Here is a 19,495-nt window from a genome sequence, read left to right as displayed (position 1 = left end):
GTAGTTCTCCTGTTTCCCCTTGTTAGACATCATCATTCCATTTGAACTGCATTCCCCAATTGCCAGCTAGTGACTTATAGAGGAGAACTTGTCTAGGGAAGAGCAGGGTCATCTGTTTTGAAGCCTAGATACACAACAAATCTCAGTGTAGTCAGCTGGTGTGGGTTTGGAATGTGCCTAGCTGGGAAGATGGCACAAAAGATCTACAAGATCGCAGTGCTGAGTGGTAGTGATCCCCTCCTATAGTAGTAGTATCTGTACCTGTATTTTATATAATTCACATTTTTAAGCAAAGTCTTAAATAATTACTTGATTAAGTATTTGTTCCCGTTTCTCCTCTCCTTTCCCTTTTCATTCACCTCTTCGTCTTCTCCCTTTCCATCCGTCACTTCTTGTTTTCTTTTCAATTTCCCTCTTTTTTCCAGCTTCGCCCCTTCTCTTTCTTTTCCTCCCTCCCCTTCATTCCTTTACTTATTCTCTCTCCTCTCTTTTTTACTTACTTCTCCTTTTACTCCATTTTATTTTCTCCTCCTCATTTTGTATCAGCTCTTCTTTCTCTACATTTTCGTCCTCCCCTTTGTCTTCTTCGTCATCGTCTCTTTCTTTCTCCTTCCTCATATTCTCCTAGTAATTTTTTTCGTTATAGGAACGTGTTTTTGTGTATATCCTACATACAGTATATTACGTAATTTAATTATGTTAGGTGTGACATCTAGCAATTACAAGATGTCTGCACAATATTCTTTGAAATACAGGTCCTGGAAGCTCATTACATCAAACTGGATGGAGTCGGCCAGCCTCTCGACATCCTTCCGAACACGAACCTGCCACAGAACCTTCCACTCGTGCAGCACCAGCCTCCACAGAACTTTTCTGTCAAGGATCAGCACCTCTTAAAGCCACCACCAGTCATGGGTGCAAGTGAGTTTGCTTACAAGTACTAAAGATTTCTCTCAAAGTCGTTTCTGCAGTCTCGGTGACTTGTTCATTCGTGAATATTTCTTAGCAACATGGAAATTTATGTTATGCAGTTGGTGGATTTGGCAGACGAGCTTCGGATGGTGGAGCCAATCTTCAAATGTTCTTCAGCAGACAGTTGGAGGGGGTGTGGAGCCAACCTGGAAGTCAAGAACAGTTACAGATGGTAAAAATTGTCAAAATCATTTACAATAACTCTGAAAACACCATGGTGTCACAGCCACACGAGAGACTAGGGCCGATCCGAGCACCTGCTGTACATAGTCAACTGCATAACTACGAGACTGGATAGGTAAATCGAACTCGTGTCTTCCTGATTCATAATCAGGAAAACTAAACTGTACACCAAGGAGAAATTCAAATGATTTATAATGATGGCATTGAACTCCATCCTTCAAAGACTCTTCACTCCCACCTTTACATAGTTTCCTGATATGCTTGTCAGTCTACTGTAGCATCACGAAATATTATCTTGCAGATTTCTGTGTAGTCTCAAGTGAGATATAGGTCTACACAGACATCTTATATATAAAAGTCAATGTGGCTGTGTATGTATGTATGTATGTATGTATGTATGTATGTATGTATGTATGTATGTATGTACTCTGTACAAATCTACACGCTTTGACCGATATTTGCCAAAGTTTGCACATTTAATCTTCATAACCCGGAGAAGAACATAGGCTACATTAAAATTGGACAGATGGACGTTAAATTATTGAAAACAATAAAAATTAGAAAGAAATACGGCATGTATGATATTAAAATGGTCTATTCTACAGTCAATTGTCTTCTATTAACGTCATCCGATCACCTCTTCTTCAGTTGTAAAAGTGGCCATATTGTTACTGAAATATTAAATAAAATAACATTAAACTAAAATTACGAAAATGAGGGACGATCTCTTCATTGAATGTGTCATGTGGCATGAATATACAATATAATATGGCATAAAACACATTTTTGTTTAATATTTAAGAATTGAAAATCAAACATAATAGGCAGCAAACATGAAAGCATTCATAACTCGTAAATTCAATTGATTTACTACATAGCTCTCTGTAGCATAGTGGTAAGGTGAAAGACTTTGGTGTAGAGGAAGCCAGTTTCGAACCTGCTGTCAATTCATTTTTTTATTATTTTTATAATTTATTTACATTATTTTGGATATGTTATTTTGTTTTAACCTGACATAAAGAGGATTTTACTAGTACATAAATAATATATCCGTAGTATTTTATTTATGCTGTCTCAAACAAAGTTACCATACAATTATGTGAATTTACGTACGTAAGATCACTGAAAATAACAGTATATTAATTCTAAAATATATGTCTATCAAAATATTGTTGTTCATATCCGAATATGTGTTATTGCTAAATTATACCTATATTATCATGTCGTGAATGTACAGTAGTATGTATGTTAAGCCTACTGGAAATAACAATCTGTTAGAATAATTTGCATGAACAATCTGTTAATTTTTAAAATAAGCTTCTGTCGTACGCCGGTCTCCGTGGTCATTCCTCTCCGGCATGTAGTCGAGGTGGGGAGGGGAAACGGGAGTGACGAGACAAGATGGTTGTGGTTTGTGGGTGGGGTGATGCGAAACTGTGGTGAAGTTTAAAGGAAAGACTGTTTTAAAGTGACATTTGTTTATTACAGAAATAACAACAAAAGTATAACAGTGGTTCGCTCCTAGTTCTGTGGTAGGGGTAATAGGGGAGTCACGATAGAAATTGATAATTTAGAAATTCATCCTGAGGCTTCAATGAGGGGAGAGTTATGATGGACGATAGTAAAGTAAGATTTGAGTTTGAGGGCGGTAGGGGTAACGGGAGTGCCTGGGGAAAATCGGCTTGCTCTCACGTGTGTTGTGGGAGGGGGCAGGATGACGAGAGCGATGGAATCTGGCTGCGGGTTGATTCTCTAGGTCGAAGGATTTAACACAGCGTACTGTGCAACTTATCGACGTTCGAGAACACACCCCTTTGGATTCGGAGGATCAACACAGCGCACTATGTGACTTACCGACTCCAAGAGGGGGAGGAATGGTGGCCTCTAGCGTTCGGAGGATCAACACAGCATACTATGCGACTTACCGACATTAGAGAGGGGGGGGGTTTGGTGGCCTCTAGCGTTCGGAGGATCAACACAGCGTACTATGCGACTTACAGACACTAGAGGGGGGGGGAGTTCAGGAGAGGACTGTGGTTTATGAACAAGCCGGGATAAGTGGGGAGTCGAAGTCAGGAAGAGAAGTGGGTGGGCTGGAGGTGGTGATGAGACTAGTAGCGAGACGAGAATAACATGAGTTTAGGATACATAAGAAGTGAGGAAGATTCGGCTGGTGTAAGAAAGAATACAGGAGACAGGGGCGCAGCTTGGTGCCCTGTTCCTGGAGTGGTGGCCGTGTGTAGACACATCCGAATAAAAGACAACCATAGTGTAGGCCTGGTTGGAAGACTGCTGCCAGTGGCGGAGGACGCGTTAGAGCTACCTCTTTGCCATCTGGCGAATGAGTGTCTGAAGTCGCGGAGATGTGGTATATTTATACCCCTCAGAACAATGGTGGTTGAGGACGCCGTTGACGTCACAGTGCCTGGGGGTATTTCTACTGCCAACGTGACTTGTCGCCGCGCGATCTTTGCTTTCTCCCTCACAAGAGGGGGAAAAAAGCGAGCCAACCTGCTTTCTGAGAGATAGAGAGCAGTGACTCTCGTTTGCGCGGGTAGGTTTGAACCGTTTAAAGTAGGACGCACGGGCATCAAGAATTGATGTACACAACAGTTCTCTCAAAATGTTATTCTTCAAGTCAAAAAATGATTTATTGCGAGATTAAACTGTATTCTGTTCATAAAATAAAAATGACATAATTAATATACAGTGTTATGTATGAGTATTTGTAAGACGTCATTTTTCAAGTCATATTTAAGGAACCGGATATGACATAAGCGGGCGTAATGCGGGCGAGGGGTACAAAATCCTCTAATCCTATTATATAATATGTAATATATTATATTTTATTTACATATTGATTCTTTGATGCGACCGATAAAGAGGTAAATTTTAACTCACCATGATACCCCAAGGGGTTCAGCCTGGGAATAAGAGAATTGCCCACTTATCATCAACTGTTTTAAATGTCAAGCAAAAGCACACATATACAGAAAATTTCAATAAATTTGTGTCAGCACGGCTTTAGATCAATGTAGAACATTGAGTCTATGCTAAACGGATGTAAAGGGACTGAAGGGATGTTTTTGTTTAGCTAAACTACAAGACAAAGCTAATTAAAAAGAAAAACAATAAGGTACATGATGATATCTTTTCTTTTCGGTGCCTGATCTTCAGCTGTTTTAAATTGTGTTAATCTTGGCAGGCGTTTTGGCTAAGAAGGTCATTGGTTCATGTAAGTGACGCAATGTAAAGATTCATCTTTAGGGACGAGGAAAGCTTAGTAAAGATAGTAATTCGTTTTGGTTTCTATAGTTGATCTGCCGAGAGCTCCTTAAGTTTGAAGCAAAAAGGAAAACGCAGGCAACACCAGGTGCTTTTAACTAGTTGTCTATAAAGAGAACTTGACTGTATGAATAAAATTATTTGGCAGTTTTGTTTACTTAGTTGTATTTTATATACTGTGTGACCTCTAGTTTTAATTCCTTTCCAAAGGAGACTACGTAAAGGGTTTTTGTCACCTTTAAAAGTCCTCTGTCTTCGAACAGGTTTAAATCTAAAAGACTGCAGATCAAATGGAAAGCTTTCTAACCACTCGGTGAGGATCATTTGTGAATATAATCTTACGGAACATGTGATTTATTGTCTTTTCTCGTTGCAAATATTGACATTGATTGAAGTTTATTGATGTGGCAGCTTCAACCAGGGAGTCCGACTTTGTCACAACGATCTCAACCCATTCCTGCTGGCAGTACACAGAACGGTGGCGAGGCTGTGTCACATCTACCACCAGCTGACAACACAGTGCCTGGCCCTGGAGAGGATCTACCAGACCCTTACGCAGTTGCAAAGTGAGTGCATGTAGTGATTAGTAGTGCTGCTTCTTGTGTCTATGGTATATACAGTAAAATTCCTTTTAATGAATCTGAAGGCGACTAATTATTTTTTCCTTAAATGTGGCTTTTTTTTTTTAAGGGGATTTTCAGTTAATATAAGCAAGAAACAGTTGAGAATATAAATTAAAAAAAAAACTATTTAACGACATTATACTTACATATTCTTAATACCCATTACATTTTCTATTAGCATACACAAATTAATAATAAACTTCTGCAAACATACAATATTGTTTTTCATAATCACAATAATGTATTTGTAAGTACTTTAATTAAATTTACAATTTTCATATCCAAACACAGTAACATAGTCGAGATATTCACTCACTCACTCACTTATTCGTTTATAGTTTTCTGCCCAAGAGCAGGTCTTTCACTGCAAACCCAACATTCTCCAATCTTCTATATTTTCCTCCTTTCTCTTAGTTTCTGCATACGATCCACACATCTTAATGTTGTCTGTCATCTGTATCTTATCTTGCCCTGAATTTTTTTCTTGTTCACCATTACTTCCAATGCATACTTCAGTAGGCAAGTTCTTCTTAGCCAGTGACTCAGCCAATTTCTTTTTGTTGATATATATTGTTGCAATACTTCCATAGTCTCATGAAAAGAGTATTCTGCTCTCTTGGTCCACTATCCTTGAAAACTGAATATCTGTCTTCTCAAATTAAATCGAATCAATGAGGATAAAAGAAGGAAAAATAACTGAAGAGTACACGAGCTTGTGTCCTTGCAAGGAGATTTGGGGCTCTGAGAAAGAATCTATGTAAGCTTGAAGCTGGTAAGCCACATGTCGTCTTACTTCCTTTAATCTAACTTCTACCGCCAATCCTTCTATATTGACAGCCTTACTAGAGTAAACTTGCCTCTGCATCACAGATTTACCTTACTGCAATGTGACTTGCTCTGACAGGTATATGCATGGCCGTGGCAACACGAAGCGCCACACATTAGCAATGGCAAGTGCGGAGGAGGTGCAGGAGGCCCAGCGCAAGATGGCACAGCAGCAACAACAGCAGCAACAGCAACAGCAGCCTATGAGAACTCGGCGCACTGGCCTTCACACTGTCATGGAAAGACCCCCAGGTTAGCAGCTGTACATAGCCTTATCATTATTATCCTTGTGGCTTGTTTCTGTTTCTTTCACTGCACGATACCTGTGTTACAATTATTATTGTAAGTACTCCTAATTTTTTGTCGTATTTTATCATCAACATATACAAAATTTTGGTAAAACAATTCCTACAGCTAGTGGTAGGGTAGGTGGAGAGTGATGGTATTTTGGATGAGTCATAACATGATGCTAACAGGAAAAAAGTCTTTCATTTTTGTTTTGATAGTGTAGTGATTGTCATGCTTGCCTTTAGACCCAAGTATCTTGATTCATTCAATTGATGTCTCAGCAAAATTAATAATAATAATAATAATAATAATAATAATAAATTTATTTATTTATTCTGGTGGTGTTACGGCCATCAGGCCTTTTCTTCCATGCCTCTAGAAAAAAAAAATATATATATATATATATATATATATATATATACATACAGCGAAAAGACAAATGAATAACATTCATTCAAACAAAACAAGAACGTTCACAATGACAGTAACACAAAACAAAAAAGATAATCTTAATTAATCAAATATAAGAGTCTGACTATGCTTATCTATATAGGAACAAAATAACTAAAAGTTATTTGTACACATTTTAATTAAAATATCGACTTGATTGAATCATTTTCAGATATACATGCCAAATGAATACGTTAATGAAACTGTTAGAGTGTAAGTGTACATGTGTATAAGCAAATGCAATGTGAACCACTATAAAACAAGGTGCATGCATATGCCATGAGTTAATATAAGTTTAAAACATATCGATAAATTAACCCTGAACTGGTATCTATGGGTCAATATAGACCCATATTGCTTGATATCGTAATGTACACTTAAAAAGCGATACCAGTTGAGGGTTAACAATATTATACATGTGTAGACTATTATACAAGTTAAAATACACAAACTGTAATGTACCAGAGGTTGAACCAGAGCATATAAGTCCATAGGAAGCCCCATGTGGCAACTCCTAGGGAGGTTAAGCATAGCTGTAAGAAAGTAAACACAAAGTTGCATGAGAATATGTATGGTTGCCACAGGAACAACCAAATCTCGTGTAGTTAATATCTTATCAACAAGTCAAAGTGCGTAGATCTAGATGTTACGAAGCCACAGTATACAAAGTGGTGGATGAATAGCAATCATGTAATATTTTAAACAGAGTTGCGTAGAAAATTATTATGTGGTATACAATCACAATAAGTACATGTGGTGAACAAGTAGGTTGAAATGACAAATTCTTGATACAAGTCTTCACGAAGCGAAGTATGGACATAAGTGCACATAACAGTTTACTATCTTGAATGAAATGAGCGTCGAGGTTATGGTTCCAGTGTCTTTGGTAGGTAGACAGTAACTTATTTCATCAGAAAAAGAAAGTGAAGTGTGCGTTTTAAAAGAAGTTCTTCATGAGTTAACCTTTCTTCATAAAACACTGAGCACTCATAGATATCTATGACTCATCTGGGAACTGTCACTTCTGTCTATTCGAAATGGAATATTCTTCCTTCATTGCTTTTTGTGAACTCTATCTCTATTTTGGTATAAGACAAAACATTATGTTTGTATATGTTTAGTAGTTTATTACTGTAGTGAAACGAGTTTGATCACTGTCTTTCATTATTTAAAATCCCATTAGGTAAAATAAAGGATGTCTCAGTCTAACATGGACCATGCATGAGGTTTCTCATTATCTGTTATGTCCTAGCGAATGAAGTTCAAACTGTATCACACACGTGCAGCATGTTCTCAATCACTCTAATCATTCAACTGTAACAAGGTGTGTGTGTATTTAGGGTACAGTATGTAATATGGCTGAGCTTAGGTTTCCTTTAGAACATTTTATGTTCATATGGATCTTAGACACATATAGAGTCTGCTTATCTAATTCAAATTCAAAGACTATTTGCAGAAATATTTCATAGAATGAATGTTTATCTCTTGAAGCAATCCGTAAATTAGAAACTGGAAGTATTACAGATAAGAGTGTACAGAGAAGGAAAGGATTTTTATGGAAGAATCATTGGATGGCAATGAAAAATTCCCATCGAAAATCCAGCAACTTGCCTAACAAGCAGGAATTTCTTGTTCTTTCGAAAATCAAACCATGCAAAGTTAGTATGTCATGAGCAAGCCCCAGATTCTTAGATTCGAATCTATTCTGTTGCTATCTCGTTACTCTCGAAATATCACTTTTCTTTTTCCTTTTATGTATCAATGAATGACATACTTAAATTTTATAGAACCTAATTCGTAGGTTAGGACTTAAAATTACCTATTTTGCTTGTCAAAACCTAAAAAGGCCTAATTCGTTTTATTTAGGCTATACATCTGTATTTTATTTATTTTGAAGTAAATGTGGAACTCACTGAAATAATATTGTCGTTCATTACAGTGTATTGTAGGCAGCATTCTTTGAAAGGAAAACTCTACATTGCAGCGACAATGTATAGACCTATAGAGGACGATTGTTTGTAGAAACATCGAGGAAATTTTAAAAGAAAAGGCACACATTTCGTACACAATTACGTGATCATGACATAGGCAAAGAATAGCCAGTCCCAGTGTTCTCTCCATCTAAGGTGTGAGAAGTTTGATCTCATATCGTTAGTGAACTAGTGGTACAAACTTCAACGTTGTTATTTGTTCACTATAATTCAGTTTGCTGAATTAAAGTGATTTTTTTATCAGGCATGTGATCCCTTTAATTGAGAAAACTGAGTTATATTATACGAATAGCAATCCACTGTCGCAGTAGACCACTTCTTTAGGATTTATATGAGGAGGTTTTACTCCTGAAAATCTGTCGAAATATTTCATTGTTCAAAATGTCATGTTATGAGTACTAATCAAATGAGTGTTTTGTGATTGTACAAATTTAATAGAGATACTAGACTATTAATAGGCTTATGTATTAATATTGGTAGATAGTTCTATATTCATCATCACCAAATGAACCATCAAGCTACTTTTTTATACTTAGGCTTATAATGTCACAATAATTAATATTTTAATATAAGTCGAATAGTAGACCTTATTTTTAATTTTTTTTATCCGTAAAAATCTATAAGTTCCAAAATAGAAAATCTAAAATATGGATTGAAAAACCCTAATTTCGGTTTTTTAAAAACTAAAAATCCGGGGCTTGGTCATGAGCTACAACTGGGCGATCCTTGAAAAAGGCATACGTGCATATGTTATATAATTCTCTGACAAAGCTTGGGTCATAAAACTACCACCGCTGGTCCACAGAAAAACCAGACATTATTTACGAGGTTCCCCTACATGAAGAGAAAGTTGGTGTAAGTGGAGAAAGAATTGTTGTATAATTTTTTTAAGAACTAAATGGAATTTGATTTTACTACATTTTTTTTCCGAGATATAACGAAATTACGCATTTTGTCAACAGGGTTACACCACCACTCATACAGCAAATATTTCTTTACAAGAAATTAATCAAGTGTTCTTGGATGAAGCCATTAGTGTTTAATTATTGTTTGTTCAGTCCTCCAATCTGATCCCTCCCCTTGTGATCTTTATCTTTGAGGTTCATTGAAAGATCTCAAGCATAATATCCATAGGAGATTGCTTTTATTTCTCAATTGAAACTCAAGCGATTGATGGAGAACATGTTGAGTGTGTGCCAAAAGTGTATAGAAAAGGATGACAGGTTATTTTAGCATGTTCTTGTCATATTGGATGAGTACTTAACACATTACTAGTGTTAACTCAGCACACTGCATGATCAATTGGTGTACCATTGGTACACATACGAAAGCCACCATGCAGGCAGGCAGACCATGTTTTACCAAGACATCCTTTATTTATTGTAGTTGAGTGTAGATGTTTTAACATCACTGTGAAATCTTTTGCACTGTATATAATTAACATGGTTTATTTTTATCTACGGCACATAATCAAATGGAAATGAGTTATTTATGTATTTTCATGTTACTTTACATATTTCATAAAAACAAGATAACTTGCTATTGTTCCAAACATGCATAACTAGGTGTGACTTCATTAATTTGTCTAGAATCAGTTCCTGTCTGCTTCTCAAATCAAATAATGATGATGATAATAATTTTAATAATGATAAATAAAATAAATACCGTATTTACCCATGTAATAGACGCACTTTTTCTTTTTCGATTTTTATAACAAAAAAAACTAGAATGCATCCTTTATGCGAGGAATAAATTTTAGTGAAAAAAAAAAAAAAAAAAAAAAAAAAACATGTATTAAAGTTGTGCCAGTTCGAATGCTGAAATAATCGATAGAATACATAACGATATATGGGCTGCGACAAATTTATATATCAGTTACGTCGCATTTAAGACTATCGATAGTTAGCAGCAGTTGTATAAACAGATAATAACTTGTAACAATGAATGCAGCGACAATAAGACAAGACAGTTTATTGTTATTATTAACACTAGCCTTACCTCATTCCCTGTCAGGTTCAGCATCACTGCTGTCATTTGTCACAGATTCACATTCCTCTATGCGACTATTATGCGGGGATTTTTTTTAATTTGATCGCGAAAAATTGGGGTGTGTCCATTATGTGGCGGCATCCATTACGCAGGTAAATACAGTATATCCTTCATATATTTAAACAGTAGTGATCAAAAATGGACGAACACCACATTTTAGAATATTAAAAAAAAATTGGAAAACCAATAACTTAAGTGGTCTGTACTAGGAGACAAGATATCAAATGGGCTGAATGCACCCAAATGATTGAGTCATTGGAAACCAATTGACCAACCAACCAGCCGTATTTAATTCACTTCAGAAGTTGGCAAGTTTCTAATGCCAAGCAGGTAGATCATTGGCTTTTGGTGAATTGTCTTGACTTACTGGTAGTTAAATTTACGGAGCATAAAAAATTATATTTGCTTCAGATTGCATTTTATATATAAAATGATTATATAATTTTCTCGTATATTATGAAATATAGTGTAGTAAACAAAGAAATTTAACTTGTAATGTTATAATTTTTATATTTAAATTAACTAAACATTTGGAAGTACACATTTTCTCTTAAAATTATAAAATTTTCATTGATCATTGGACCACATTTTGTTTCTGGGTCTGTACAATTAATTTCATATAGGCCTAGACTTAAACCATACATTGTTATGAAGTTAAACTTATTGGAATTATGAAACTGCATTTTATTTGGAATCTAGAAAACTAAAGCATATCATCTTATTTGGATGCTTAATAATGTTTCCATTAATGTACGTCTTTTGAACAGTAGTTCAGCTATGAACAGTGATATCGAAGCATGGTAAAGGAACTGAATTGTGCGCAATGTGTGAAACACATATGTTATCTCGGTGACATTAATTTTTATTTATTATTTTTCATTTTTTATTGTTTTTATTTATTCGTACGTTTAGGGAAATGTATCGAATATTGAATATCAAATGTTAGATCTTCAGTTTTTAATTCATATCAGTTATTTGGTATCATCCAGTCTCTATTTTTCGTATCTCATTAGCTAATATGTTAGAAATGAGAGACCTGCAGAAACAAAGTAGGAAAACACATTCTGTCCATTTGATTATGTTCTATGCACTTATTTGTTTTGTTGTGTGTTTTAATTTCGCCTTGATTATGTTTTTGTTTTTTTCGACACCCTGCCACCCGGTTGTTTTGGGCTCGCTCGGTTTTTGGTTGTTGTTGTTTACGTTGTGTGACGCACACTGCATGCCGCTGGCAGTGATAAGCCCTGAGCTTATGATGGAAGTGGAGGCTCGGATGAACCGCCAGTATACGCCCCCCAACCTGCACCAAGCAGCCACCATTCCTGTCTCTGTGCCTCGCAGCAAAGCTTACCACCCTCGGCCCAAGAAACCCTCAGGCCTACCCACAGTCCAAGAGAACAACAGCAGAGGTGAGTACCACAAGTCGAGAAGAAGCAGCATTGCATCAATTGAATGCCCTGGGAAGTGACATAACACAGCATTTCATAGCTGTTTCTTCTTCTACTTCTTCTTCTTCTTCTTCTTCTTATTATTATTATTATTATTATTATTATTATTATTATTATTATTATTATTATTATTATTATTATTATTATTATTATTATTCACTTTTCTTTTTCATCCTAGTAGTTATCCTACTTCTCGTTCTCCTTCTCTCTTTTTATACTTCTTTCTTACTCAAATTTCTTTTGTATACCACACTGCCCCTCTTTTTTTCCCTTTTACTTTTTCACGTGCTTTCCCCTTTTTTTCTTTCTCTTTATACTTCTTTTTATGTTTCTTCTTCGTCATCTTCCTCCTTTCATCACTCCTTAAACTTCTTTTTCGTCATGCTCCCTCTCTCTCTTCTCCTCCTCATTATCGTATTTATTACATTTCTCGTACATTTCCCCTCCTACAGAGCGAGTCAAACCTAAGGACTGGCACTACAGTTTGGCAAACAGATCAGCAGCTCTCACAGATAGTGTTCTTACCATGTCATGGTACTTCAGTATGGCAAGTGATCTTAAGATAACTAGGGGATTATTATGTATTGCCTGAATTATGGTGCAATTGCTCAAAATGTTTTCCATTATGTCCTAGACACATATTCCAGCTATGTATGAAGAAGCTCTCCACTATCACCTGTCCTCTATAATCTTGCAGTAGATCATATTCCAGATGAATTAAACGAGAACGATCTCTCAGGAAGTACAGAAAATCTGTAAACCCTGCGTCATCACCTGTGACACTCATGGGCTTCGCAGACTATACTGTCATCATCAGAAGAAACAAAGAAGCAGCAGCTGAACTTACACACCTGGCTTGTAGAAGGTTTCAGATATTGGATTGAACGTTAAAACCCAGAAATGCATAGAAATTTGCCTGTTCTGAGGGATGATCACAAAGGACTCTCACTGTGGAGGAAGACTAAAATCGACACAATAACAGATGGCAACCAAATCCATTATCTCTGTGCTGCCTTCAGTGACACACTACTTTTTGACGAGAGTACTGTAATGAGAGACCTGCATAAGAAACTACAGCTGCTAATATGCCTGGGTTAAATCCCAAATCTCTCCGCAGTGCATATGAAGAGAAGGCATATGTCACTGTTGATAGTGATTCATCCATTGGACGGGGACATTAAGCCTGGCAGCCCCCTTGGTGCTATTCGACAGGAGTAGGCTACATACCTGCACCAGGTTTCCCCTTCTCCCTTCCTCATCATCATCATCATCATCATCATCATCATCGTCCCCACTCATTCTCATTCCATACACTACACTTACACGAACACTTACACATACACTCACCCTAATACACGACATAACTCTTCACAGATACACATCATGTACAGCATGGTCTGCCGATGTGGTGTGCAACTAGAAAAAATAGGTCACAGTCCTGCCATCTATCCGCAATATGCAGAACCAGAATCACGTAAAGTGAAGTGAATAGGCATTGGATACATACATACATGCATACTTCTTCACCACTCATCAAGGAAGATCAAAAGTTCACAGCCCCAAATGCATCCATCTGTCCTAGCCTAATATTAAATATATCCCTTTCTGACATGCGATTTCAAGAAAATCCCCAGGAAATTTTTGTCTGACGCTGATAAGATGATTAAAAGTTCAACAAAAGAGATTCTACAATTGCCAATAGATAGTATGGTATATTGCGATAAGAAACACAAAGACCTTGGCCTTTTCAAAACTTCGTGGGAAGGCTACCTCCAACATATAAATGCCTGCAATATACTCATTAAAGCTAACAACCCACTAACCCTCGCTTATGGAGATTGTCGTGTGAAAATTCAGGAATGTTTGAAATTTCTTAAGATCACAGATATTGATATCAATAAAGTCACCAACTCCCAAAGCGGTCTTTACAACAATAAGAAGAATTGCCAATAGTCAAAACTCTATCAAGAGTACACACCTGCAAATTTTTGGTTAAGGAACTATACTGGATTGTCGTCTACCGTGTGAAAGAGGCCATAAAAATGACTGCATATTTTTCTGCTGTGCACTCCGTGCCAGGCAGATCCCTGGACAGCTATCTCTGTTGGCACTGCCATGGAGGGGAGGAAACTCTTGCACATGTCCTGGAATCCTGCAAACATGAGAAGATTCTGAGAAACACGCAGCATCATGAGATAAGATCTTATATTGCAGAAGAGATGCGAAAAAAAGGACTTCAAGATATATCAAGAAGTCCACAGTCTGGCCACAAATGTATTTCACGTCAAATAGACATGATTGCTTTAAGAGAGAACAGCAAACAGGGACTTACTCTGCACCCATCAGTCTGATTCGAACATCACAGAAGAGGTGAATCGAGAAAAGAAAAGCATATATCAGTCTACAGTTCTCTTTCAAACATCCAAATACAGTAGAATTCCTCGTATCCGGCAACTGTGAGACAAAGCCAGTGCTGGATAACTGATTTTGCTGGATAATTGGAAAATACGTTTATAGGTTATGTAAAGATATACAGTACTGCACAAACATTTTTTTTCCATGTTGAAATTTAGTAATTTTCATATAGATATTTAAAAATAAAGTTTTGAAATACGTACAATGTTTATTTTTAGTACTGAATATGGTAATGTACATTCATCAGTTCAAAATTATTGTAATACAGAAATACGTAATAGCATAAAAATACTGAAAGTTTTCGTAACCTTATGACAATTTTTAATAGCAGTCATGTAAGTCATGTGACGTGAAGAGTAGTGTAGCCAATGTTGCAACTATGAAGACAATGAAGTAGCGCTCGATGATTTGAGCGTAAAAACATTTCGTTTTCATTGTGCAACAGCAGCACTTAGCGGTAATAGCCATGATACTATCTATTACTCTAATGAAATTTTGTGCGCTGCAGGAACAGAGAATTTCACACTTTTCTATTTAGACTCATTCAACACCCCTTCAAAACGAGCGAGTTCAAGTGATAAATTTAAAGATATCGTCTCTGCACATTGTTTGCAAGGTCCAAGTGACAGCTTACCGATGCTATTTGATCTACTCCAGGGACATAACGAGTTTTTTGTCTATGTTTTCACACGTGAACAATGTAAAGAGTAAACACAATATGTGGCATGTGCAATTCACGAAAACCACCCACATCTTCATCCGACTCTTCCATTTTGCTTGAATGACTTCTTTTCTTGTCTAGCTAAAAGTGCCATCGTTTGATATTGCCATTTATTTGGGTGCTGGATATGAGGGATTTTACTGTACCACTTTCAGACGATATAAATAATAGGGCTAATTGTTGGTGCATGTGGTATCTTACCTCAACAGTTTGCAGATATATGGAGGTGTCTCGATCTACCCATGAGGAACATGCGTGAAATAGTACTTATGGGTAGGGACCTGAAAATTTCGCAATTGCGAATTTTTAAATTGTGGGGTAGAAATATTTTTCTTCGTCTGTAAGGTGATTTAGCATGATTTTGTTACAGAATTAAAAGTGCGAAAAATGCGAATTTTCTATCAAATTGCGAAATCACGAAAAAAAAATGCTATTTAATAGTGATTTATCAGTAAAATACTATTTTACAAGCGAAAGTACATTATATATATATATATATATATATATATATATATATATATATATATATATATATATATATATATATATATATATACAACAATTAAAGATACTTTTTAAATACCCAAAACATGTTGATCGATTATTTTGATATCAGTTATTGTCCACTCGATTCGATAAATTTCATATATTGATAATGAAGGTCAGATGATTGATATACATATCATAATATCGATTATAAAGTTCTATATTCGATATGGGCTTGGCTAAAATGTGTCGTGTCAGTTTACTCAGCCATTTGCTTATGAGATCGCAGCAGAATTGGATAATTATTCTGCTTATATTGGCAGAGTCGGTTGAATTTGTGAGACATGTGTTCCTTCGTAAAATGGGGCGAATAACTATAACTGCTCATGATAGAGCCCAGTAGTATTCCGTTCATGGACTCTATGCTTTAGACATGAAGACAGTTTTTTTGTAAATTCTGCAGTTGCTGCATTGGAGAATAAAGCTTTTTCAGAATGTTGTTTGCAAGTATTGTGGACACCAATAAACAATGTTGACAGTGAACATGTTTTGTCACAGTATGGTGCTGCTGTTTCAGATAGGCGATGTCATTTGAAAGATGAAAATGCTGAACTGTTCACAATGTTATCTTTTGAGAAATGAAAGGTAGAATGCACAAAGTTTCCTTTGGAAAAAAAAAATAGATGTTTTTTTTTTTTTTTTTTTTTTTTTTTAAGTAGATGCTGATGGTATCACCGGACCACAGCACTGCAAATCAAATTGACCATATAGCAATAACAAGGACCTTCAGACGATCCTTATTAGATGTAAGGAATAAAAGAGGAGCCGATGTTGGAAGTGACCACCACCTGATGCTAGCAGAGTTCAAGATGAAGATAGTTGCTGCTGGTAGGAAGTTCAACAGGAGAAATAGGACATACGATATTAACAAATTGAAGGTGATAGATAGAAGAGAGGAATTCAAAATAGAACTTTCAAGTCGTTTTAAAGAATTAGAAAATATTTCTGAAGAAGGTATTGAAAATACCTGGGAAAAAATAAAAAATGTGTACCATAATACTAGTGAGAAAGTCCTTGGTTTTAGAAACAGATATAAGAAGGAGTGGATGCAAGAAAGTACTTGGAATCTGATAAATGAGAGGAAAACTATTAAAGCTAAACTAAATATGAGCAAGACAAGAAACCAAAAAATTCAAGCACATGTAGAATATGCAGCAGTGGAGAGGCAAATCAAAAGATGTGCCAGAAACAATAAGAGAAAATGGATAGATGACTATGCACTGAAGGCAGAGGAGGCAGCAAGAAAAGGATATTCCAAGGAACTATACAAAATTACAAACATTTTGGCTAAGAAGAACTTTATTAAAAATAAGCCAATAAGAGACAATAAAGGGAAGCTTTTAACGAATCTACAGGACCAGTTACAAAGATGGAAGGAACACTTCCTTGAAATTCTCAGCTGGACTGAAGAAGAAATAGAGGAAGAAGAGACCGACTTTGAAATCCACCCTGACTTTAGAACACATGCTCCAACATGCAACGAAATAATAGATGCTCTCAAAGATATTAATAGTGGTAAAGCACCAGGGATAGACAACATTCCACCTGAAATTTTAAAAGTTGATGTTAAAATGTCAGCGGAATTACTACAACCATTAATGAGGAAGATTTGGAATGAGGAAAAAGCTCCAGAAGAATGAAAAAAAGGACTTATTGTAAAGTTACCGAAAAAGGTGATTTGACAATGTGTAAAAACTGGAGAGGTATTACTTTACTATCAGTACGTAGCAAGATTTTTATCAAGAATTGTATTGAATAGCATCAAAGATGTCATAGAAACAAAACTTAGAAGAGAACAAGCTGGCTTTAGACAACATCGTAGCTGTACAGATCTAATAAATACACTTCGTATAATTTTGGAACAATCTTCAGAATGGCAAAATACACTCTACTTAACATTTATTGACTTCGAAAGAGCATTTGACTCTGTCAATAGACATGTTATTTGACAAACCTTAAAGGAGTATGGCATTCCACCAAAAATTATTAATATTATTAAAGACATGTACCAAGGTTCCAAAGCACAGATAATACATGAAGGTAATCTCTCAGAACCTATAGAAACGAAATCTGGAGTAAGACAAGGATGTATTCTCTCCCCAACATTGTTTCTGATGGTGTTAGATAGAACTATGAGAAGGGTTATAGGAAAAAGGAAAAGAGGAATTCAATGGGATATTAACAATTGTCTGGAAGACCTTGACTTTGCAGATGATGTTTGCTAGCACAGAAATTTAGGGATATGGAAGCTAAAGTTGAGAAATTACAAGAGGAAGTAGGAAATGTTGGATTGAAGATGAACAGATGAGGGTAAATTGTAATAATAAAAATAAATTGATAGTAAATGATATAGAAATAGAAGAAGTGGATACTTTTCTATACCTGGGAAGTGTGGTTACAAAAACAGGTGGAGCGGAAGAAGATGTGAAAAGACGTATTCAGCTAGCAAATGGAGCATTTGTACAGCTGTATCCCATATGGCGGAATAACAACATCTCATTGAAGACAAAGCTCAGACTGTTTACCACAAATGTAAAATCAGTCCTCCTCTATGGTTGTGAAACATGGAAAATTACGGATGTAATAAATAAAAAGATACAGACGTTCGTCAACAGATGTCTGAGATGTATTCTAAATATAAGATGGCCGGAAATAATAGCAAATGAAGAACTGTGGAGAAGAACTAACGAATCACAAATATGTTACCAAATAAAACAAAGAAAATGGAATTGGATAGGCCACACGCTGAGAAAGCCAGATGGAGCTATTGACAAGACTGCAATTGACTGGAATCCACAAGGAGTAAGGAAGAGAGGACGGTCTAGAAAAACATGGAAACGATCAATAGAGGGGGAAGTAGAGAGATGTGGGAAAAGCTGGAAAGAGGTGAAACAGATGGCTGGCGACAGAGTACGCTGGAGGAACTTTACTGCTGCTCTATGTTCCACCTAGGAACAACAGGATACAAGAAGAAGAAGAAGAAGAAGAAGAAATCTACTGACATCAGCCTGTCGAATTTAGCGTATTTAAATGTCATCAACCTAGGCCGAGATCGAACCTGCTACCTTGGGCACAGAAGGTCAGCACTACAGCTGCACCAACCAGGCCGACTAGTCAGGTCTTAGAACTCTATTGAGAAATACATATTTTAAACATGGTTAGACACACAGTAGGCCTACAACAATGAATTTTCCTCATTGAAACATATCTACTGAAGAAGAAATAGTCGTACAAGTTATGTTTACGCAAGTTTCGGTGATGCTTTCCAGAGACTACACAACTCGAAACATTGTGTTGTTAAATTTTTAATAAGTGACGAAAGACAGGGTCCATTCTCTGTAAGAAGAAACACTGTACGTAGCTAAATATGCAATACTAGTGAGGATAAGCTCCAGCAAGTGCCCCAGAACTTCGTGCACTGCTGTACAATTGTCTAGAACGTAATTGAGGACATTTGTAGCAAATGCTCTGAAATTCAGGTTAGAACCTCTCCATTTCCTTAAATAAATAACTCATTGGTTATACGCGAAAGATCACTAACCACACTGTTCTCATGGCAAGAATGTTATCTGTAAGAGCTGGCAATCTGCATCCCAGTCTGTAATGCCAAGAGATAGCAGGCATGCCGGGCTCTTTGATTTGACTCGCCCTGTACTTCTGTCTTACTTCAATTCTTTTTTTTTTTTTTTTCTTATCTCC

At 36.3% G+C, this 19,495-nt stretch overlaps 1 protein-coding gene and 1 long non-coding RNA gene across 5 annotated transcripts in view; one reads left to right on the top strand and one right to left on the bottom strand.

The window, feature by feature from the left end:
* The window catches only part of LOC138706280 (serine/threonine-protein kinase SIK3-like), a 193,186-nt gene that overhangs the window by 154,453 nt on the left and 19,238 nt on the right, over positions 1–19,495 (top strand). For 2 of the 3 annotated variants that reach the window (XM_069835379.1, XM_069835381.1), the window contains 5 exons: positions 756–921; positions 1,032–1,144; positions 4,852–5,006; positions 5,968–6,140; positions 11,902–12,075. In XM_069835379.1, the coding sequence (XP_069691480.1) occupies positions 756–921; positions 1,032–1,144; positions 4,852–5,006; positions 5,968–6,140; positions 11,902–12,075 (781 nt within the window). The remainder of the gene's footprint in view (positions 1–755; positions 922–1,031; positions 1,145–4,851; positions 5,007–5,967; positions 6,141–11,901; positions 12,076–19,495) is intronic. The other variant, XM_069835380.1, reaches the window with a different exon arrangement.
* LOC138706284 (uncharacterized) overlaps positions 918–19,495 on the bottom strand; it is a 46,495-nt gene continuing 27,917 nt past the window's right edge. For both annotated transcript variants that reach the window (XR_011333948.1, XR_011333947.1), the window contains exons 2-3: positions 14,093–14,266; positions 918–1,118 (exon numbers count right to left, since the gene is read on the bottom strand). This is a non-coding gene — a long non-coding RNA (uncharacterized lncRNA). The remainder of the gene's footprint in view (positions 1,119–14,092; positions 14,267–19,495) is intronic.

The sequence above is a fragment of the Periplaneta americana genome, chromosome 9 (assembly GCF_040183065.1).
Source record: "Periplaneta americana isolate PAMFEO1 chromosome 9, P.americana_PAMFEO1_priV1, whole genome shotgun sequence".
Lineage (NCBI taxonomy): Eukaryota > Metazoa > Arthropoda > Insecta > Blattodea > Blattidae > Periplaneta > Periplaneta americana.
The sequence above is the reverse complement of the archived record's forward strand: the minus strand, read 5'-3'. Positions and strand labels throughout refer to the sequence as shown.